The 24,621-nt window shown below is 44.7% G+C and overlaps 1 protein-coding gene across 2 annotated transcripts in view; it reads left to right on the plus strand.

The window, feature by feature from the left end:
- CDC42BPA (CDC42 binding protein kinase alpha) overlaps positions 1 to 24,621 on the plus strand; it is a 1,077,984-nt gene that overhangs the window by 654,050 nt on the left and 399,313 nt on the right. For both annotated transcript variants that reach the window (XM_078649868.1, XM_078649869.1), the window contains exons 12-13: positions 3,317 to 3,450; positions 13,508 to 13,750. In XM_078649868.1, coding sequence (XP_078505994.1) covers positions 3,317 to 3,450; positions 13,508 to 13,750 — 377 coding nt within the window. The remainder of the gene's footprint in view (positions 1 to 3,316; positions 3,451 to 13,507; positions 13,751 to 24,621) is intronic.

Here is a 24,621-nt window from a genome sequence, read left to right on the forward strand (position 1 = left end):
ACCTATCTGTTCTCCGCCAGGAAGTGACAGCTCTTTTGGCCATTGGAGTAGAAGAGAGAGTGCCCGACACCAGAAGTGGGTTGTGGTTGTTATTCCTGCTACATTCTGGTGCCCAAGAAGGATAGAGGCCTTTGTCCTATCCTAGACCTGAGCTCCTTCAACTTCTTCCTCAAGAAGAAGTTCAAAATGCTAATTCTAGCTCAGTCCTATCTTTCCTGGACCCGGTATACTGGATTGTAGCAAAGGACTTGTAGGATGCATATTTCCATATCCCTGTCCTGCCTGCCCACAGGTGTTACCTTCCATTCACGGTGGGCCACAAGCACTTTCAGTTGGCTGTGCTCCCATTTGGCCTCACCAGCACCCCACAGGTGTTCACCAAAGTGACAGCGGTGGTTGCAACTCTTCTGCGGAGATCAGGGTTACCAGTCTTCCCCTATTCTGATGACTGGCTGTTGAAGTCAGGCTCCCCCCAAGCTGTTGTCTCCCATCTTCAGACTATGGCGGACCTTCTGTATTTGCTGGGGTACACTATCAATGTGCTGAAGTCACACCTGTTTCCCTCACATACTCCTCTTCATCAGAGCGGTTCTGGACACAGTGCATTTTTGAGCCTATCCTCCCAAACATCCGAGTTCAGGATATGATACCAATGCCTCTATACAGGATTTCGGTGAGACTGACTCTATTAGGCTTCATGGCGTCCTGCATGCTGCTGATGACACATGCCCATTGGCATATGCAGGCTCTTTAATGGGACCTGAAGTTCCAGTGGGTGCAGCATCAGGGAAATTTCTCTGAATTGGTCCATATCTCGAAGGGAACTGCGAAAGATCTACAGTGGTGGTTAACGAACCATGATTGGGTCAGTGGCAGAACCCTGTCCCTTTACCAACTAGATCACACAGTAGTGACGGATGCGTCACTCCTGGGCTGGGGTGGCCACCTGGGAGAGGTGGTGATCAGTGGGCTCTGTTCTCCGGCGGAATCCGGACTCCACATCAACCTGTTGGAGCTCCAAGCGATCCTATTGACATTGAAATCCATCCAGGTGCAGGTGTTCATGGACAACACCACCTCCATCTATTACTGCAACAAACAGGGTAGTGTTGGGTTGCGGACCCTTTGCCAAGAGGCACTGCATCTCCTGGCATGGCTGGACCAGCAAGGCATATCCCTGGTGGCTCAACATCTGGTGGCTCCTCAGAATGACAGAGGTGACAAATTTGGCCGATGATGCCTCACAGACCACGAATGGCGTCTCCATCCAGAGGTGGGGCATGGTCTCTTTCAGCAGTGGGGGGAGAGTCTTAGTTAGATCTGTTTGCCACTGACAAGAATGCCCAATGTCAGCAGTTCTGCACACTGGAGTTTCCAATGTGGCTCTCGCTTGGAGCTGCTTTTCATCTCGAGAGGAGCTCAGTCCTCCTGTATGCCTTTCTACCCATATCACTCCTGCCCAGGGATCTCAAGGAGATCAGGAATGACTGATCTCAGGTCATCCTTGTGGCTCCAGATTGGACATGGAGAGTCTGTTATCCGAGCTGTTGAGCATAGCATTTGGTCCTCCGATCGGGTCACCCCATCGGGACGATCTTCTGTCGCAGCAAGCGCCTTTTTGCATGAAGATTGAGCGGCGACAGGTGACCGCACTAAGTCAGCAATCGTGTTCTTGCAGCCACGTATCCCTCCACCAAAACGGTATACACCTGCTGTTGGGGCAAGTTTTTGGCATAGTGTGCAGAGAAACAAGCTGACCCTCTTTCTACTTCCCAATTCTAAGTTTCACCTGTTTGTTCCTTCCCTTGCCCGACAGGACTCTGCTCTGGGCCCTATCTTTCAGCTATACCTGCTTTTCTGGGGTTGCCTGACTAACCTTTCCTTTTGCAATTCCCTATTGTACATATGTTTTTGAAAGGATGTTTCCTCTTTCTCCCTTCATTATGCCTCAATGTGACCTTAATCTGATCCTGACATTCCTGATGTGCGCTCTGTTTAACCCCTTACACAACTGTCCTCTCAGGCTCCTTACCATCAAGATGGCCTTCCTGATGGCAATATCATCTGCCCAGAGGGTCAGTAAGCTTCAGGCCTTATCATCCAAGCTTCCTTATCTTATCATCTACCCAGACAAACTGGTGCTTCTTACCAGAGCTTCCTTTCTTCCGAAAGTGGTCACTTCATTGCACATAGACCAAACCATCACTTTGCCTACTTTTCATACTTCGACTCATTCCTCTAAGGAAGAGGAGTGACTTCACCACCTGGACCCAAAAAGAGCGCTGTCTTTCTACCTTGACTGCACACAAGAGTTTGAGTGGATGACCAACGCTTTGTGGGGTATGTCGGAGTAAAGAAAGGATCTACTGTACAGAAGAGGACCATGCTCTGTATTAAAATCTGTTACACATTGGCTAAGAAGAAACTCCTGAGGTGTCGTGCTAATTCCACCAGAGCTAAAGCTGCCACAACTGCTTTAGCTGGAGCTCTTGTCCTTGACATTTGCCAGGTACGAACGTGAACTTCCTGCACACGTTTACCAAACACTATCGTTTGAACAGTCCGCTCCATAGTGAAGGGCACTTTACCCATTCAGTCCTGCAGGATTTCCTTATGTGAAATTGGTCCACAGACCCACCTCTGGGCCGGTATTGCTTGGGTATCTATTCTAATGTAAGGAATCTGTGGCTAGAAGTCTCTATCATATGAACAAGTTACTTACCTTTGGTAACACCTCATCTGGTATAGACTCCAGCTAGCCACAGATCCCTTACTGACAAACCCACCCATCCCCCCCACTCTGCAAATGGATTTCTAGGGACAGGACTTTCCCCATCCATGGCCCTAGTTTTCCACACCAGTGATCACTGTACTTGGTGGCTCTGCTCTTCTGACGTGGAAAGTCAAGAAAGGTAACTGACACCTGACAATGCCATCAATGCTACACGTAGCTGAAGGAGACCATATACTGGCGCGCAGGGGGCTGCTCACAAACCATTTCCAGATCTAGTCTGACGCCTGGGGATAATTCTAAGGCAAGGAATCTGCGGCTCTACCAGATGAGGCATTACTGAAGATAAGTCATGTGCTTTCCAATATCCCACTGTCTACACACTTTCTATAGAAGTTTGTGCTGGATTTTTAAAGTGCCTAAATGATAGTTCAGATGGTGGGAGTTTGTGCTGGCCAGATTCCATGAATTGTGTGTGACCTGAGCAACGTTTATGACGACTTCAGAAATAGCTTTAAAAATTAATAGCATTTTATATAAAGCTGATCTTAACAAGAAACTTCATATTATATTATATTTTGGTAGATTCGGGTCAGCTGGAGCAAAGGTTAGAAGAGGTCACTTCCTCGAGACGAGACTTAGAAGAAGTTACAAGACAGATGAAGGCTCTTGAGAAGCAAATCAAAACACTAAAGCAAGAAAAAGATGACCTACACAAGGTAAGACTGCAATTGTCTCCTCTTCTGCAAGACCAACCATGAAAACAAATTCCCAGCGGTGCTTGTTATGTATCGTTCAGGTTCTTGCTAGCAGACTGTTCAATGAGATTATGGAAATGTGATGTGTTCTACTGGAGTACACATGCAGAAGACTGGAGTCTTTCTCGACTTCCAGCACATATCTAGAATTCTGAACTGAGTATGCAATTATTATATTTAGGAACAGAAAGCTTAAAAATGTAAATTGTCAGAATTGAAAACATGGGATTTGAAATTATATTTGGACTCATTGGTTTCATGCGTATTTCCCAGGTAATAACTTTTGCTGCACGCTGTTTTAAAAATGTGTTCTGGTTAAATAAAATCCTACCATCAAATAAGTTTAATAAAAAGACAGCTGTTGGTTGCACCTTATGCACATAGGGAATTGTTGTCTGGGGAATTCTCTCCCATCCTCCCACAGATATGCAAGGCACCAAATGCTACCCAAATCTATCTTGCCTTCTGTTTATCTGCACAGAGCATCCACTTCCAGCTCTCCTGTTTACCTCAGTACCTTTTGCACAGTCACATAACTTGAAGTGATTTCCTTGGTTTACCAAACTCATAGGGACAATGAAATTGCCAGCAGATGCAACAACTACCTATTGGTTGATACAGTTCACTACTTTCCCTGCATTCTCTGACTTCAAAGATCCCCGTATTCATCTCTTTCTTTGTATATAAGTGTGCGACTTCTATAGGGCTATCCTTGCTACAAAGCTATAGAGTGTTGTTCAAGTGAGAAGTATACAATGCATGATTCGGTGGCTGGGGTCGATGTGTGCACTAGGGCTGAGAAGGTGAGTAGGAAAGAAAGGGTAAACTAGGGGAGCGCACTGTCTCCAAAACGTGCGAGAGGGGTGTGGTAGAATCGGATGCTCAAAGAGTGGCATGACAGGAGTCAAGGGGCTATGAGAAATTAGGGTATCTCAAAGATTTGAACATCTGGGGGGTTTACATAGCAACAAGGTGTTGTTTGAAAATAGTCTACTTCTTGCGTAAGTGGAGACACAATGGGACCTGCCAGATGAGAACTGAGATTGAGTTCCATACCCTTATTTATTTTCTTATTTCCAGTACGACGGTGCTGCTACTGTGGGTAGTGCATGTTCCACAGAAGATCTTGAACTTGGCCACCAGGTAGGGCAGAGAGTTGTTCTTAACTGTCTTATAAGATGGTGCAGCAGGTTTTGAATGTGATACAGGCGGTGGGATTCACTGTAGTTCTTCGAGTGCTGGCATAATTTTATTGTATTTATGAAGGCCCGTAAGGAGATTTACTGCTTCATGTGTAGCACTCTTCAGTGACATCATCTCTAGGGCATAGCCCTCATAGTACCTGGAGGTACTATGTTACTTGTGGGAGGAGTTTCACCTTACAGAGCAGGATCAGGTTATAGCAGGCGTTTCATGGATCTTTCTTTTGTGTATGATGAGGATCTTGACATTGAGCTCAATGCACCTGAACTATCAGGGACACTGAGCGGTTGTCAAGTTGCAGACCAAAACAATCCAGATTACTCAACGCACCTCTTGTTGTTTACAGCCATTGGCAATGAGTACAAATTCTCTCATTGATTCAGCTCTAGGAAGGATTCGGACCTCCATGTTTGATTGGTGACTAGGCAGTCTTTCAGGGGGTCATTGTTGTGGCCTGATGATATTTTGAAGACGTTCTGGGTGTCTTCCACATATTGGTGAATGCAGAACAGAAGTCCTACCTAGCTAGATTTTACTGTTTGAAGATCACTGCAAAGAGGCTGTAGCCTTGGGAAACACCATAGGTGATGGAGATGGATTCAGGCCTAAAGGTCCCCATCTAGGCACATTTCTTCAGGTTACAGATGGATCACTGCAGGACAATTACAATAAAGGGATTTGGAAAGTGAGAGTGTTGAGTAGGGCTCAGTGGTCGAGAGTGTAGAATGCTGCAGAGAAATCAAATAGGACAAAAAAGCTTAGGGTTTCTACTGTCCGAGAATAGATCATCATCGACACCTTGAATGGTGGCTGTCTCCAATTTGTACTGGTGTCTTAATTAGGGCATTGCTTCTGATCTTCTACAGTTGAGTCTCAGAAACCTTTTTGATTATCTGTATGGAAATGATAGGTGAATGATCGGACAATAGTTAGCAAGGTCATCTCATTTGAGGCTGGTTCTCTTCTACAGGAGAGACAGGCTCTGACCGGATTTGAGTGTGTCTATAAGATGTCTAGGTTCAGAGATGCACTGACGTTTAACGAAGTGACAAGGCTTCTCGAGAGACTTTTCCCAAATGATGATGGGGTGAGATTGTCTACATATGATGTGGCTTTCAGGTATTTCAGGATTAAATCCATTAGGGGAGAGGAGGGCAAAGGTGGTCAATTGAGTTGTGCTGCAGGCAGCGTTTGTGGTGATGTAATAGCAGTTGTGTCATTTATATATTGTGTGATTTTGTTGATCTGTCCTTGAAGTATTGGCTTATTACTCTGCACTTGATCGCCCCGATAAGGTGATGCAACCAGGACCAGGGATTCTAGTCCTTTGATTTTATTTAACATATTTGTGCTTTTTGGAAATTGTTTCTTGATTCAGTTCAACTAACACACTGGAAACAATAATTTATTAAAGGAGGTTAATGAGAACTTCGTGTCACGTGACCTAGGCCCACCTAGAACGCCTTTCTATAAAAAACAACTCCAGAAGCTTGCAAACAGGGGAAAAAAGCTTAAAAGGCAAAATTGCCAAGGGCACTCATTGAGAGGGAAGTACTTGTACATGAATGAACGGTTCTATTAAACACTTTTGTGAATTGCATACGTTTTGTTTAAAATTATGATGCCCTGACGCATATGATTACATAACACCTGGAGCAGCAATTAACGCTTTGCCCGCTAGATTAGGCACTCAGTAATTTACTTTAAGCCTGATGCTTCTCTTGGCTTTCGCTTGTGTTTTCTTAGACTGCTTAATATATGATAATAGAGTGTTCAACAGCATAATAACTGGGTGAACAAGCACACTTTGCAGAATTGTGACACCTTTATTATTTGTTTCTCATTTGACAAAGTACTGACGTTGCTGGAAAAAAAACATCATGTCCTGTAGAACTGTTATCCCTTTGGAGAGCAATATCTAATGTTTTGATAAATGTATAGGTTTCTTCAAGACTAAGTGAACAATTAAGTAGCGCCTCAACGTCAGACAAAATATAGTGTAACAACTGTTGCAGTCATTGTACATTTTTGGTAGATGTCAACATATTACGGAGCCAGTATTTTTGCAGAATTTTTCAGCTGCATTAAAGATCCAGCACATCTGTGGCGTCATACATAGTTAGAACTTCAGGTCGACAGATTGTAAAGGTAGCGGCACAGAGATTTGATAACTGCATATTACTATATAATTAAATAGTCTCAGAAAGTAGCCTAGCCGTATTTCCTACTTGTGTAGTATATCCTGTAAATGTTTCTAACGTCTGAATTCTTTTTCAAGTTTAAGACCATTAAAACTATGTCTCAAGTTGTGTTATTCTTTTCAGTAGTTCAGCTCAATTAATTGCTTATAACTTGGGGTTCTAATACACGCTTTGCTGATTTGGACTTTCATCCTTTTAGGGGTAGATGGAAGGTGCAAATTTTGTGACTAAAAGAAGGAATGTCCTATCTTTTGTGATGTTATTACATTTTATTTCGGTGATGGAATGAACTATGTAAAACACTTTTACTTTTTAGATATGCGGTATATCAATTAGTGTGCCTCAGCTCTGCGTTTGATCATTATGCCAAGCCAGATCTCATTGCATGTTGAATCTTGGCCAGGAGGAATTTTCCTTAACTCAATCTCAGTGTTTTTGTGCTGACTGCTTGGAATGACTGAATGACCGAATCACCTGTCACTGTAAGCCTTTGGACTGTAATTGCACAGCTTTAGAAGTAAACCTACGACAGTATCATTTTAAAGATTTTGTGGGAAATATTATTGGAGCCCTTGTTCTGAACAGCTTTGAAATGTATTTCCCATTTTCCCCAAATGTAACTCCCCTGATGCCAAACAGTATTTAGTTATATGTTAAAGGTTGCGATAGAGAAATAGACAAAAGAAATGTAGAGGAAAAAGTTCACTTTCCTGGAAGGTTTGCGCCCTGGGCAATTGCCCACTCTACCCATGCCTTAAAACATATCTGACCACAGATTCTTCTGGCAGGGGAAACCCACTGTCATTTAAAAAAGAAAATGCTGGTGATGCTCACTCTCGAAGTGAAATGGACTGGACAGTGATGTATTTGCCAGCTATCATAGCAAACACTATTCCTTGCTTTGTTTGCCCTAAGTTGGCAGGGTATGCCCAGACATGTGTCCCTTGCTCACTTTGCCACTAGATTCAAGCTAGCCTGGCTGATGAAGGGTGTTATCTCGAAACCGGTTCCAGGGTGCTTCTTTCCGGTCCAGGGAAGATCTGACTTGGCAGTTCGGGCTGGGCTGTTCCCATAAGGAACAGGGTCAAGACTGATTTGGATATGGCTGGGTCTGAAGTAGGGTGGCGAAGTGAGCTAAACAATGATGATTGATTCAACCCAGATCTGTGACTGTGGGGGTGTGTTTGAAAAGGTTCAGCGCTCCGTCCATCATCTCCTTGTGTTTGCTTTATTCACCCTAATTTGGAAGTGTATGCCCAGACATGGGTCCCTTGCTCACTTTGCCACTGAATTCAAGCTAGCCTTGCTGATGATGGGTGTTACCCCAAAACTGGTCCCAGGATGCTTGTTTCCATTCCAGGAAAGACTCGGATTGGCAGTTCGGGCTGGGATGTTCCCACAAGGAGCAGGGTTAAGACTGATTTGCATTTGGCTATGTCTGAACTGGGGTGGCGAAGTGAGCTAAAGAACGATGATGGATTCAACCCAGATCTGGGGGTGAGTGGCTGAAAAGTTTCAGTGCTTCGTCCATCATCTCCTTGTGTTAGCTTTCTCAGCTATCATCCCATCTCCAACAGCCTTTTGTAGGCTAGTTATTGGAGAAAGTGATCTTTGCAGAGATAGAAATATGTTTGCAACAGTCTTATTCATCGCACTTTGCATTGAAGCTGATTGGACTCGAGGATGGGCATACGGTGTACCCTGTGTAGTCCTCGATATGTGTTGGTCAACACTATTTCAGAATAATAAAATCAGCTCCTAAATTAGTCTGTCAATTGCCTGAATCAGAATGAGGTTACTAATTTATTGAACTGTTTCTAAGCTACTTCCTGTTTTTTTTAAGTTGGAAGAGAGTATAGGGTGTAGGTAGAGAGCTGGATCTGAACTTTATTTATGTAGGGTGGTGGACTGTTCTATAATGAAGGTACGCTTGGAGGTGCCATGTAATGTCATTGTTGTTCATACTTGTTTCTTCAAGCATGGTGTTTAGGCTTTCACTGGCAGCCCATTCTTCTGAATAATAAACTAGTTTACTGAGTTCAGGTAGACCTTAGCATGGTTACATTTCCCAAACATGCTGGTGAAAGTTTTGTTAACTTTAAATAGAAGCTGTTAATTTAGAAAAGGTTTGACTGGCATTGGCCCCTATAATATACTTGACAGTGTATAAGAGGCACAATTTTCATTAATTTGTTAAACAGATTTAAAGTATACCTTGTAACAGCTAAATTCCAAGGTTTCATGGCCAACCAGCGGATTATTTCCCTGAGATGTTTTGTTGTGAGGGGCGAGGAGTTGCTGGAGTCCACATAGGATAGCAAAGCAAACCTTGACAATAAGTTTCTGCATTTGTTCTTAATTGATCAAGTAGATGAATTCAGTGTTTTTTTCACTGAGCTGAAACCATCTTGGCCATTCACCACTGTTTGACTGTCCACCTAACTGCTAGTTCACGTTTGTCCTTCTAGTCTTTAGAGGCTTGCATTTATATACCGCTTCTGCATTGATAGTCGCATTTTGTGTGTGATGGGTGCACATCAACAGTCTTTTTTTCCCAAGAGAATGCACCAAGCCATGCAAGGGGTATTCTATTTGCCACTGATAAGATGTGACCTTGCATGCACTATCTATTCCACTATTTACCAGTGTTCGTGAGTCTCTCTAAATCTTCTTCTCACATAATCAGTTGTTTTTGTCAGCCAGGTCTACACTTTTCCAAAGGTGTACTCACTATCTTGGTTGATGTTCAGGTCTCTGTTTTGTTCCTTTATGGTGTGTAACTGGCAGTTGAATGTCTCTCAAGGTAGTCATAAAAAGCCATATTTTATCATAGCTCTATGTGGTCCGTGTTTGAGAGGCACGCTTGATTTTTTGGAATACTATTATGTAATGCTGAAATGCAGATGAAAAGTAAATACAAATAGAGATTTTATAAACAGAAGATATTAGGGCTATTATAACAATTGTCATACGGGAATTGTTTCCGTTTTTCAGACTTTCAAACAGTACATTAGACTGGTACTCCTGAGGTCATCAGACTGTATAAAATCATTCTCAAAGTGTCTTGCTTTAATGTTAGACCCACGATTGAAACATGAATCACAAATCTAATATTTACCTTGGCTCGGTATGTGTTGAGAGGAGAGCATAGTAACAGAAACATGTGAATTAATAATATGCTAAACAAGCCATTAGTTAACAAAGAACTACGCAAGAGGTGTCATGGTTGAGTTTGTTTAGGTGTGAGTGAATTATACTGGAACTTCAGCTACCCTTTGCAGATGAGTATTCACTGTACAGATGAGATCTCGACCGCACACTGTCCTGGTACAAAATAACAGTCTATATTGGACACTGGCTGAAACTGAATGGGCATCTTTTAAAATACCCAATTCAGTATCACATGCAATGTCAATAAAATGTTTAATTCTCAGGTCCTAGATGTTCTCAACTACCTTCTCGCTGAATTGTTAACTGTATTAATTTCTGAGGCCAGAGGTGGCAACTCTTGTTTAACCTACCACCCTTATACTTCTTGTTTTCTGCCATCAATTGAGGACAGGGCAGTTTTCTTTTAATCCTGTCACAATGTCTCAGTGAGTTTAACCTTTAATGCATGCATCTCCTAATATCTGAAGGTCATGATTTTGAATGCTGCTCAACTCCGCCTTCTAGCCTTCAGGGGTTGGTCAATTGTATAATGGTAACATGTTTTATGACGGTGTTTAGAAGCTCTAGAGGTTTGGTCTGAAGTCTATGTAGAGCTACATTGGTGTTATTATTGATTTCATTGATTTGGCTTTAAGACCTTGTGATTCTTCAGGTTGATTGCCATAGGATATTTATGCACATCCTTTTCCTTATAGCTAGTGTTTGGCCCAATTTTCAACAAAAATACTCTCCAGAGCTGCTGTGTTCATTGAGATCCCAGCTCAAACACTAAAAGGCTTATCTGCATGTGGCTAAATCTGACTTCATCCTCTTGCAGTTTGTTTCTTCAGACAAGCTCACTTATCTCTGTTCAAAGCAACTAAGGGCTTCTCCTGCATTCAGTGCTGCCTCCCTCTGTGAAGATCGGGCTTCTTTTTTTGTCAAAACATCAGTGACATCTACAGTGAAGTAAACCTTTAATAGGCCAAGGATTCCCCATCACTCTTTAAGCATTCCAAGTGGAATCCGAGAACATTACCACTCTCCCTGCTGTTCCATCAGAAGGAGTGTTTGGGGTCAATAGTAGGCTTAAATCGTATGCCCATACAACCTGGTCCAGGTTTCTATCCTTGTAGGGTTGAAGCTACCTTTGGCCTGTCTCCGTTGAGATGCTATTAACAATTCCTTCAATTGTTAACAGTATCTCTGTAAGAAGGGAGTTATCACTCCCCTCTATGTAGGCCTTGACAAGGGCTAAGAGCTGAACAAAGATGATTCTGGATCTCTCGGTGACTTTCAATCTTGCAAACAATGCCTTAGGCGAGTTAAAATGTTTTAAAGGAGCTCTCTCAAGTGAGATTGCTGTTTCCATTCTGTCCCAAGGAAAGACAGGTCTGTTTTGGGGTACCCCAGAGATTTACTCTGTCACCATTTATCTACAGCCCCTGTGGGAGCTCATTATGTAGATCAGACTCCAGGTTTTATCTTACACCCATTACACCCAACTTTTCGCCTCTTAGGTCACAGTCTCTAGAGACTGTCTTGTTACAGTACATGCATAGATGTCTGACAATTTTCATAAAATTAATGAGAACAAATGGAAATCTTGTTTATTGGAAGTGAATCGACATGCTGGTGCAGCACAACTTGGCCATCCCCCCTGGACATTGCCCCCTCCCCAGATAAACTACTTATGCACCTTGGGGCATGGTTGAGAAGGATTTGTCCTTCCAGTATCAGATTTGAAAGTGCTGTACCTTCTTTTTACTGACTTTAAACTTTAAACATTTTAAGGAAAATTCTCCCATTTCTCCCCTTTGTCAAACAGGCACTTTGTCCTCATATTGACTCTCCTTAACCACTGTAATGCCTTATACCTTGGTCTCCTGGCTTCTTAGATCTACATGTTACAAAGTATTTCGAACATAGCAATGTGTTTATGCTTTGGCCTCCACCAATTGAACCCATTGGCTAGCAGTCCAATGTCAGATTCAAATTAAGACGCTTTGCCTGGTACAAAATGCTTTCTATTGCACTCAACTTAAATTTGTTTCTTCTGACCATATAACACATACATGTCAGATGGCCCATTACAGCAAAGGATAGAGGGGCAGATAATTTGGGGTCCTGGGCCCCATTGTGCAATGATGTCCCACTTGATTGCCACCAGACCTCCTATTTTGCAACCTTTCAGAAAAAAGCTTAAAACCCACTTTTTCACCTAGATCTTCTCCCTCCTAAAGCTTATCCAAGCATTGTTGTCTTTCTTCTGTTGGTTCTAACTCCATGATACTCTTGGGTTACTGCTGATCTTTACAAATAAATAAATGTTACATGCCTTGGGGGTATTTATGCCAACCCATCAGAGTAAATGGCGTTTATAGGGCTTCGTGGCAACATCTCTCTCAGTCCTCAAAATATAAACTTGAGAGTAAATTTTGTTTGATCTGTTAGTCTTGCATACATTTTTTGATTTACATGTAGATTGACTTTTGCTGTTTCCATACCTTGTCTGTTCTGAACTTTGTATCCTGTCCCCACATCTTGTAAATGAAAAATGTAACATGTACTCTATGGTTAAAGACAGTTTAGTCACCCTTGATATCTCCGGTAGTCCAAATTCACAGTATTTATTTAATTACCAATACAAAGTTTTCCACATAGCTGTTTTATTATTTTTGAACAGCTGTTTTTGTAATTGGGCGAAGAGGTTCCAATAAATTGGACAGATCTAGGATATGATAAGTGGAAACGCTGTGCGTCTCCTGATAAAAAATATTTGCAACTGTTTTGGTACAGTTGCTAGCCCCACCTTATAGTAGCACAAGGTTGCCATTAGTTAAAATTTGAAAGAAGTCTCTACACAAAGACAGACAATTGTTATTTTTTTTTCTTTTTTTAAGGTTCGTCTTTGCTTATTTTGCTTTATAGAATGGATTGTATTATTTTTATAAGCTTAGCACATCGGTTTATTCTCAACTCCCCTATCCTCCTAGGCTACAGGAGAACAGTGAATGCACAGGTTTTCTTCAGGAATTACATTGTTGAGTCCTTGGTGAGTTGGGACAGTGTAGGGAGAGGGATTTATTTAGTTTCTGTTTAGTGAGTGTTCTCCAATAGGTTTTCTGACATTGCTGTATTTCAGAATCCCAGTGAAATACAGTTAAATGAAAATAAAAAGCTTAATTGCAACACAAATATGTAGAGGTTCAACGTTTGGAGTAACATTTTCAGGTGCTGGGTTTTTTTTCTCCAAAAGATTTCCTTATGACACGTAGTGTTACCAATTGCTGTATAATTATTTTTACTTTGGAGATTTTAGCTGTTGTAACTTGTAGTTTATTTTATCTCGAGAGCATTTTAAAGCAGTTGTTTCTGTCAGGAATTTTAACCTGTTCTGGAGAAATATCACAGTTTTCTGTATTATTGTCCGTTGATGTCGTAATGTACTTTTTCACATTCAGGAATTTCTTGAGTCTAATGAGCGATTAAAATCTCAAACAAAAGAACTGAAAGATGCGCACAGTCAGCGCAAGTTGGCCATGCAAGAGTTCTCTGAGATGAATGAACGGCTAACGGACTTGCGCTCTCAAAAGCAGAAGTTTGTCCGCCAGCTCCGGGACAAGGAGGAGGAGATGGAAGCTGCAGTGCAAAAGGTGGAAACCTTAAGGCAAGAATTACGCAGGACCGAGCGTACCAAAAAGGAGGTAATATAACTTATTTTTGTTATTTTCATGAACATATATAATCAAGAAGTGCCTTCATAGAATATGTTAGTAACTGATATAGAATATGTTAGTAACTGATATCGTATAGTGGCTTAAAGACGGCTACCCCTGAAAAGAGAGCCATTGCATGTTTGGAAACTTTTTTTAATGTAGTTCGATGGTTTTATTAAGATAGTGGACTAATAATATAGAACACTGGTAAATGGTGGGTTTGTGTTTGTCTGTAACGGTTCTATGTTGATTGGTGTTTGAGCATTTTATGGTGTGTGCTTGATTGTATGTTAGGTGCGATGGTATGAACATGTGTATGTGGCTGTCTCAGTGGAGGATGTGTGTGTGTATGTGCTGGTGGCTGTGTAGACTTATAATAGATGATATGTGACTGACCTTGATGGTTGAAGACCAGTATGGTAATTGGTGTTGATACTATATAATTTGTAAATGGTCGCTGCACAATGATCTTTGTATTATAATATTATGTTGGCTTTGTCTGTATAGGATGGTGAGTTCGTGGAGATCGTTTGGTGTGTGTTAATCAGGTGTGTGGAATGTAATGAAATATCTACTTGTCCATTGGGCAGGTTGCTTGATAAATCTACTTGTCCTGTAACAAAATCCACTTGTCCCTTTGGTGCCATGTAGTGCGGCGACAAGTTATGGCAGCAATCTCATGATATAAGAGCTCTGATATAGCCTCTCTGATTATGCCAGAGGTCATACCATAGTAGTGGTTGAATACTTGAAATCCTTTTATGTTGCCACGTTTCTGCAGATCTATACTGGGGCTAAAGGTAGTTGTAAGCAATAGTTCCAGGGTTAGAATGCCCTTTTGAGTCTGTGCAAACCTACTAACTTGCATGCTTTAAGTGTTTTCAACAACTTTTCTCTAATATTTTCCCATACTGAGAAATGTTGTAAATTTACTCCTGACAATGGCAGACATTAACCTTCTCCCAGAGTTGGGAAAAAGTGGTTGGAAGGAAAGTGAACTTGCAAACACTCAGATCTTTGCATGAACAAATCTACACATGCACATTTGCTCATGCTAAAATGCAGTTCACAAATATTTTCTAGGAGTACTATGTCTTGACCTACTTCTATAAATTATTGTGAATTCACGAAAGCCAAATAGCTGCCCTTAACCACTTCCATGCTAATGACAAGGTCAGCTCGTCATGCAGTTTACTGGGGCTGTGCTTATGACGAGTTGACCTTGTCATGAACAATGGGAATACATGATTATCAGCACCCAGCGGGAATTGCCTTAGCAGGCAAGGTGTTAAAGAAAGGACATATACCATGGGTGCACTTTTGAGACTTTCTTTAATAATTGGGTCCCTAATTTGGTCTGGCGTTGAACATGACCTTTTGCGTTTATTAAAAATCTGTCTCTCTGTCTCTCTCTCCATCAGCTGGCTTCACTGTGAGTGACAGCATTCTGCTCTTTCACAAGGAGCATATCAGCAAACAAAGTAGTTTTGTTCAGTGCCAGTAACCACTGTGGCAGTGTGTGCTTTTTTTTGGTGTTTTTTTTGTTTATAAACGCAAGACTTTATTGTCAATTCCAGTAAAGTACAGTAATGCGCCTACAACCCTGGGGCCGGCTAACACCATCACCCACCCTGATGAATAGAAAAAATACACAGCTATTCAGCCGACATCCAGCGGACCGGCAGCACAATTAACAGTATATATGACCAACTGGAAGTCACTTTTATCTTTCAAAATGAATGTCATCCTGCTTTTGTGTTTTATAGTAACATAACTTTAACTTATGACTCAATAGTGAAATAAACGACATTTCCTGTTAACAGCAGTTTATCTTTCCCTGCGACATTTACATTATCTTAGATCGTTATCCCCTCCGCCCCCACCCCCAATCGGCCGTACGCTGTTAAATTATTATGCATCCCGGACTTCCACACCCCACCCGCCCTACCATTGGCCAGTGACCCCAAGCAGTTAATTTTCGTCCATCTCGTCCTCTGAGCTATCAATGTCGTTCTCCTCTAAAGGTTCACATATGTCCCCCCCTGTAGGTGTTCCAAGGCTGCCAAACTGTATTCCATTTACGAGGATTGGCTCTCATTTTATAAACCGTCCGCTCTGTTACCATAAGGGCGTCCATATTCCTACACCATTGCGACAAGGTTGGTAATTCCGCTGCCCCCCACCTCTGTGCTATGTCTCGTTTCGCTGTCATAATACCCACCGTAACCCACAGCCTACCGTGATGCGTTAGATCATTAGGGCCCTACACATTCATCAGGCGCACACGGGGGTCAGGCGCCAGGGAGCTTTCTAGTGTTTGCGAGATGGTGCGCATCACTTGCTGCCAGTAGCCCACAAGGGCCGGGCATTCCCAGATTGTATGAATGAAGGTACCTTCTGCTCCGCAGCCCCTGAGACAGTGTGGGTGTGCTGCCCTGTGCAGTCTGTGTAGTGTAGTCCTGGTATAGTATACCCTATGTAAAATTTTTAGCTGCACCAGACGGAACCTAGCCGAGATGCCTGCCTCGCGTGGGGACGCCATGGCTGCATTCCAGTTCGTTTCATCCATATCTCCTATCTCCGCAACCCATTTTTCCCTCAACTTTTCTAGTGGGTCTGGCAGGCTATTCAGCAGCTTACGATATGTAAGGGAGGTAGCGCCCTCCTGCATAAAGTCAGTAATCAGGCGATCCTCAAGCGGCGAGGATTCCGGGATCGTGGATCCTGCTGGAATAGCTGCCATCAGGGCGTGCCTTATTTGGACATATCTGTATGTTTCTGTAGGACCTAGGTCGTAGTGTTGCTGAAGATGTGAAAACGGGACCACCCCTTCTCTTGACCACATGTCCCCTACTGTGGAGATCCCTATATTATCCCACTGGGTGAACCCTTTAGTGTGTCGTAGTTGTCCCAGAGCCTTTGTGTCCCATAGCGGTGTCAACTTCGTGATGATTCCCGCCCATTTCAGTCTCGCCTGTGCTCTATGCCACAACGTTACCGTGTGTTTGGTGGGACCCTTTAATTTTACCGCAGTTCCTGTGTGGTACAGCGGTGCCAGCAAACTGTGTGTGCCCAATTGTGCCCTGTCTGCGAGGTAAGCCGGGTCATTCTGTGGCGCGTGCAGCCACTGATTAATAATTTTGAGCTGTGCTGCCCAATAATACAACTGCATATTTGGCAGGGCGATCCCACCATCGTACCAGCTTCTATTAAGTTTTAAGTGCGCAATGCGAGCTGGGCCATCACCCCATAACAGGCCTGTCATCACAGACGTCACTTTTTGGAAATAGCTTGGAGGTATCAGGGTCGGTGTGTTTTCGAGCACATACTGGAAACGCGGCAGCGCCATCATTTTAAATAATGCCGCCCTGCCCAGCATCGTCAGTGGAAGGGCCTTCCAGTGCCTTACATCGCTCCTCAGCCGAGTGAGCGGAGGTTGCAGGTTGTTTCCGATGAATTCAGTAGCGTCTCGGGTGACCTAGATCCCTAGGTATTTGAAGGAGGTGGTCGCCACTGTCAAGGGGCAAGCGTCAGGGAGAGTCGGAGAAGGGCCTTTTAGTTCGTAAATGACCGACTTCGCCCAGTTTATAGTGTAGCCAGATGCTCGTCCATGAGTGTCGCAAATCTCCAATAGGCTAGGGACACTTCTCTCCGGGTCTGTCAGGTAAAGCAGCATGTCATCTGCATACAGGGAGACTCTGTCCTCCCAATTGTCGTTCCAGTAGATCCCCTTCAGCAGCGGGGTCTTCCTGATGGTAACCGCCAGCGGCTCCAGAACCAACGCGAATAATAGAGGCGAGAGTGGGCATCCCTGTCTAGTCCCCCTTGCCAGTGGTATTTCACGGGAGATATGCCCGTTCGCCACTACACGTGCCACGGGGTCGGCGTATAGAAGCCGCACCCAGGAGATGAACTTATGGCCAAACCCCATGTGGGCCAGGACTGCAAACAAGTACTGCCACTCCACCATGTCGAATGCCATTTTGGCATCTAAGGACAGTATAACCGCCGGCTCCGTCAGCAATGGTGCTCGAGCCAGCGCTCCATGTACTCTACGGAGGTTGAGCGCAGTGCTTCTATGCGGCATAAAGCCAGACTGGTCTGGATGGATCAGTTGCCCCAGGTAGGGCATCAGCCTAGTCGCCAAGACTTTCGCTAGTATTTTAGCCTCTGCGTTAAGAAGCGAGATCGGTCGATAGGACGTGCAGTCACTAGGTGATTTACCTGGCTTCGGGATCGCTACAATAGTTGCCACCCGTTGATCGAGGGGCAGGATTCCTCCCTCCCGACTCTCCTCATACATCGCCAGTAAGGGCTCACTCAGTGATTCTGACATTATCTTATACCATTCGATTGGTATCCCGTTTGGTCCGAGAGCCTTACCCGACCTCAACGTGTCAATGGCCAACTCAATCTCTTCCGTTGTCAAGTCAGAGTCGAGTTCTTCTGTTGCGTCCGTCGACAGGGTCGGTGTCTGTACATCACGGAGAGCTTCCATTGCCATTCCCTCTGTTACCTATACAGCTGTGGCGTATACCCTCTGGAAATGATCGGCCAGTGTGTCTACGATTTCCTCAGAACGTGTGTGCATTGTCCCATTCGCATCAGCTACCTGCAGTATAGTCCTGTTACCCCCTTCTTCTTGTCCAGCCAGGCCAGAAGTTTACTTGCCTTCTCTCCGATGTCGTATACCCTATAGGCGGTCGCCGCGACCTCCGCCACGGTCTGGCATCTCAAGTGGTCGTCGTGGAGCCGCTGGCGCAACTGAAGGGTGTGCAATGTGTCGTCCGATGGGGCCGCCATATGCGCCGCGTTTGCTCTACTAAGTTCCAGCTCGAGCTCCACTAAGTCCCTCCTCTGAGCGCGTTTGTAGCCTGCTATGGCCGAAATGGCCTGCCCTCTCAGGACTGTCTTGTAGGCTTCCCACATGACCGAGGGGGATTCAACCGAGTTCAGGTTTTCCGCAAAGTAGTTTCGGGTTGCCTTTTTCAATTCTTTACCAACGGACGGTACCTTGAGATACCCTGGATATATCAGGTATATTCTTCTACAAGTCTTTTCCTGACTGGACAAAGTTAACGTCAATGGTGAGTGGTCTGAGATACCTCTTGGTCTAATCTGTACCTCATCGATCGTGAGGAGGCCAGTGCCCAGTGTGAAAAAATAATCTATTCTGGATAGGCTATTATGTGTAGCGGAGTAGTAGGTGTACTGCCGCTCATCTGGGTGCATGTGCCGCCAAATATCAAGCAGTCCCTGTGCTTCCAAGAAGTCACCGAATCGGGAAGGACCAGGCGTCTGTGTACGAGTCGGGAATCTATCCAGTGTATTATGTGTCACTGCATTAAAATCCCCTCCCACAATCAAATCGCCCTCCGGGAGCTCCAGTAAGAACTTCCCCAGGTCGGGCAAAGCTACCGAATGTAACGCCGGTGGAACATACACCGAAACCACATTCAACGGCCTGCCCTCCCACTGCCCATGTACTGCCGCGAAGCGGCCCTGGTCATCCACTTTGGTGGTCTGAGTAACGAACTGTGAGGATTTTCGCAGTAATATGCCTGCCCCACGCGACCCAGAGGTGAACTCCGAGTGTGCTATCATCTGGTATCCCCGCCTATACAAGGCCTGTCTAGCAGTACCCGTCAGGTGTGTTTCCTGGAGAAGAACCAGTGTCGGACTCACTCTCTTGATACCCTGCATAACTAGTCCCCGCTTAATCTTGTCACCCAATTCCCTGACATTCCAGGACATGATCCGCAGTGGAGTTACCGGAGTTACTTGATGTCCCACTTCTAGGGTGTCAGCCTGCTGTTGAGTTGCCATGCAGAACCTTGTGTAGCTTAACCTTTCGGGACGCGGACGGGCCTACACGGGGCCAAGGTACCCCTGTACTATGCGGTGTGGTGTGTCGAGCCTGGTGTGAGTAGCAAGCGTGTGGTGTAGTCAAACATGCACGGTGTGCCTTCTCATGTCTGTAATCCCTAGCTATGGTAACAGTATGTCGTGTGATGTCGCCTTGAGTCAAAAAACTAAACATTCCCCCCGCTTCCCCTTCCCTGGTGTAATGAACCGTGTGCTCATTGTAAACTTGCATGCCGCACATAACAACTGAACAAGCCCCCCATACCCCCCTCCTCCCTGCTCCCCTGCTTAACGGACCTGAAACTGCCCGCCCCCCAACTCAGCAGAGTGCTTAACCCAGCCCATGAACAGTTACTTGCTTGCTGGGGTGAAGTGATTGCCGGAGCAGGCGCTTCCCCTGCCCTCTCCAGTTTCACCCGGGTCAGTGTCCAAGCCTGGTCCCTCCGAGAAAGTCATATTAATGTTCAGTTCACATTGTGCCGGGACTTCACTATTCCACTCCGTTTTCATCGTTAAGGTGTTCCAGTGTAGGTGACCGTGTCGAGCCATCGCTGCCTGAAGCCTGTGATCTCGGCTGACTGCCTCCACGCTGATTCTGATTAGACCTCTGAGAACGGCGGGGCAATCCGACATGTCTCCATCCTTCCAGCCAGTCACGGGCCGACTCTGGTGTGTCAAAGAACCAAACCTTACTGTCCGCTACCACTCTAAGTCGCGCTGGAAACAGCATTGAGTACGGTAATTCCTTGGCTCCTAACTCCTTTTTGATTTCAAGGAAGGTCTTCCTCCGGCGAGATACTTCGGCCGTATAGTCTGGGAAGAATGCAAGTGTAGAGTTTTGAATCTGTATTGGCATGGCCACTCTAGCCGCCTGTAGGATCGCGTCGTGGTCCCGAAAGTTAAATAGTCTCACCAGTCCTGGCCTTGGCGGGGCTCCAGGCTTTGGTTTACTGTGTGCTCGTTCTACGGAGAAGAATTGCGATAGTCCCTTCGGTTGGAGCTGCTGCTTGATCAGTTCCTCTACATACAAGTCCATGGCTCCAGTGCCTTCCGACTCTGGAACCCCAATAATTCTCACGTTGTTCCGTCTGGAGCGCCCTTCCTGATCATCCAGCTTCTCTTTTAGTGTTCTGTTCTCTGCCGTCACACGTTCCATCGCTATTTGTAGCTCTGAGACGTCCTCCACTCGGGATTTGGCGACCACTTCAACCTGCTTTACTCTTTCGCCCATCTTTTGAAAGTCTGCCCGCAGCAGGGAGACTTCTGTGGCTGTAGACCCCACTGTAGCCTGTACCTGCGCCAACGCCTTCATGACGTCCTCAAGCGTCGCTTTTTTGGTGCCATCGCCCTCCGTCGTCTTCCCTGTGGGTGTCCTAGGTTCCGAATGGGAATGGGCCTGTCTGTAAAAGGCAAACTTGTCTAGCTTAGACTGCGACGCGTTGCCCCTCTGTCCCTTGCCTGCCATGGTTCTCCCATATGCACCTGCCGATCGTTGCAGAAGTGGTCTGATGTCAGGGGGGGTGTCCTCACTAGTTTAATCTCAAGCCGTGTCTCAGCGATGTCTTCTCCCTGTCTCCTGCATGCCGGGGATTCTGGTCTACCAGCGGGGGAGTAGAGTGTCGTCGATGTCTGGAGCAGCCCGTCACGTTCAGTGTGTGCTTTTTGAGACCAAAAACATTTTTGCTTTTGCCAATGTTTGTTATAATGGTGAGGGCCCAGCAGCTCACACACCAATAAGGTTTTACAAAAACCATGCCAAAACAATTCACACATTGACAAAACTAAATAGCTGACCACCAATTTCAGACCTACTGGCTTTGCCAATGCTTGTTTATTTTTGTTCCCCATAATCTTATTGAAACTGTTTACACTGATTTTTCATTATGAATATTTTTGGAAATACCAGCATGCATCAACACGTTACTAAATGATGCTGAAGAAATGGTACCTGAAATGTTACAGTAGTTTAGCCAAATGTTTTTTTTTCCTGCTTTCATTTTTTTAAGAACATTTTATTTTGAAAGCAAAGAATCATCAATCTTGCTTTCAAGCTTCTGCAAATTTGTGCATCAAATCAGAGAGCATGCACGGACAATTATATATATAGCCTCATATTGCTAAGCTTTGAAAACGTGTGTATACATTTTTATACTTGAACCACTGTCAGTAGGGCAGTCAGAGCTTTCAACATTTACTTAGCGCGCTCACCCTAATAATAAAGACTTTTTGAACAGCATTAACATGTGGACAAAAATATTACCTTAACTGCAGACAGTGCTCTTCTCTAATCTATAATGTGGCACTGCAAACTGGCAGCAAAGGGTTTGTGCTGCAGGGGGTTGGGCCTACTTGTCCCAAGAACAAAATACACATGAAAAATTGTTGCCCTTGACCCCAAACAATATGTCCTGGGCGTCGGGCTATAGGAATTCCACATCCCTGGTTAATGTATGTATCTTAGGTGGGTATATATATGAACTTGGCCATGTTGTTGTGCCAGTGAGGGGTGTTTGTTCTTGTACAGGTAGTGCTATATAATATGTAACTGGCTGTATAATTGCTGTTATTTGGTTATAATCACTAAATGGTGGGTGTATGTAAGCTGGGGCTTAGGTTGGTCAATAATGTTGGGGAGGGTGAGTCTCAAAATTCCCAACAAGTAATAAGGTGTCCCCAACTGGATGAGTCATATCCGTGACTTTATTGCCACCTCCCTGTGGTGCATTAGGGCTGCTTCTCAGTCTACTGTGTCCATCTCACCCACATCCTGCTCCCAGGTTGTTAGATTTAGAGCTACCGTTCCTTATCATGTGACTTTGATGCCATTCAGAGTGTTTGTGTTAATAGTAGGTTTAATCTAACTTTTTCACAACAGATATGTTGATGAATGATTGAATGATAGTATATAATTTGCCAGCATAACTTGAAAGTATGTAACACTGACGGAGCATAGACTTGGGGCCTGATTTAGATTTTAGTCCTCTGTCACAACAGTGACGGATATCCCGTCCGCCGCAATGTAAATCCCATAATATCTTATGGGGTTTACATTTCGGTGGATGGGATATCCGTCAACGTTGTGACGGAGTAACCTGTCCGCAGAAGTCTAAATCAGGCTTTTAGACTACCGTATGATTTTGAGTGTATTGTGCATATGATGATGACAGGAATTCTGTTTAATCTGTGATGTTGTTCAGTGATGTGTTAGTGGCCTTGGTGCACAGTCAGGCAGCCTAGCACCATGTACTCACTTCTTCATCATATTGTGCCTAACTTTAAAACTTTTCCAACTTCGGATGTGTGCTGTACAGTTCATAGTAGCAAAAGCTAGGAGAGATAAAAACATTTCTCTTTTTTTTATGCCAGTTTCAAAGAGGCTTTATTTTTTGGTTCCAAGTCCTGACTACTATTGGTAATAAATGTGGGTGGTTGAGTGGAAACACCCCTATACCACCAATGGAATGCCTTTAAAGCAAAGTAATGTAGAGCACAGACCCTCCCCCGAGCTCTGGGGACCCCCCCCCACCTCCGCTCTGTTTTCATAAGAAGGAGGGGGGCTGCGCAACCATCTTCCCAGGCCATTTTCGGCTCCGGGGACCACCACCACCTCCTCAGGGTGTTCCGTGCAAAATGTAGGAAGGGGGTCATGCAGCCCCATCCTGGAGCCATACATGACCCTGTCCTGGAGCCGTACATGACCCTGTGGACCGCCGGCTCCGGTTGTGTCCCGAAGTGCCCACCCACGGGACAGAGATGTTAGCTTTTGCTTGATGGGAACTTTGACCGCTCCCACAGACATGTGTGCAGGGAAAGAGATGAAACGATTGTTCCTGCACAGAAGCTGTCTTTCCAGCAGCTGCCTTCATGCAAGAGCAATGCCTTATCCCACAGGAGGCAGGATACTGTTTGGGACAGTGGGGCTTTGAGGTTCCCCCCACAGTCCCGCGAGAAAAGAGGCAAAATAAAGGTGAGAAATGAGCAAAAAGAAGCAGAATTAGGGTGAAAAAAGAGCAGAAAGAGGCAGAATAATGGTCAGCAACGAGCAGAAAGAGGCAAGATAATGGTGAGAAACGAGCAGAAAGAGGCAGAATAAAGGTAAAAAACGAGCAGAAAGTAGCAGAATAAATATCAGCAACGAGTAAAAAGAGGCAAAATGAAGGTGATAAACAAGCAGAAATAGGCAACATAAGGGTCAGCAGCAAGCAGCAAAATAAAGATGAGAAACGAGCAGAAAGAGGCAGAATAAAGGTCAGAAGGGAGCAGAAAGAGGCAGAATAAAGGTAAGCAAAAAGCAGAAGCAGGCAGAATAAAGGTCAGAAACGAGCAGCAAAAGGCAAAATAAAGGTGAGAAATGAGTAGAAAGAGGCAAACTAAAGGTGATAAGCAAGCAGTAAGAGGCAAAATAAAGGTGGGAAACGAGCTGAAAGAGGCAGAATAAAGGTCAGAAGGAGACAGCATAAAGGTCATAAAAGAGAAGGAAGAGACTAAAAAGAGGACAGAAACCAGCAGCAAGCTGCAGAATAAAGGTCAGAAACGAGCAGAAAGAGGCAAAATAAAGGCCAGGAGCAAGCAGAACGAGGCAAAATAATAAGCAGAAAGAGGCAAAATAGAGAGCAGGAGCAAGCAGAGAAGAGGCAGAATAACGAGCAGCGGAGGCACTAAACCAAAGGCAGCAGAGGGTAGCGGACTGCAGGAAAACTGGACAGGAGTACCATCGCAGAGGGAGCTGGTACATGGTTCTGCTTCCATGTGCACCTTACTTTTGTTTTTCATGCACCCACTCACATACTTACTCACGCACCACTGACAGGTATACTCAAACCATCATTCACCCACTAACAAACCCAATGAGAGAGAGACACACACACAGACCCCCTCAGAGACTCACACATGCACCCACTCAGAGACTCTCACACCCGCTCAGACGCTCACACAGACACTCATGCACCCACTCACAGACCCACTCAGAGACTCACACCCGCTCAGACACTCAC

Source organism: Lissotriton helveticus, chromosome 6, assembly GCF_964261635.1.
Source record: "Lissotriton helveticus chromosome 6, aLisHel1.1, whole genome shotgun sequence".
In the NCBI taxonomy this organism is placed as follows: Eukaryota; Metazoa; Chordata; class Amphibia; order Caudata; family Salamandridae; genus Lissotriton; species Lissotriton helveticus.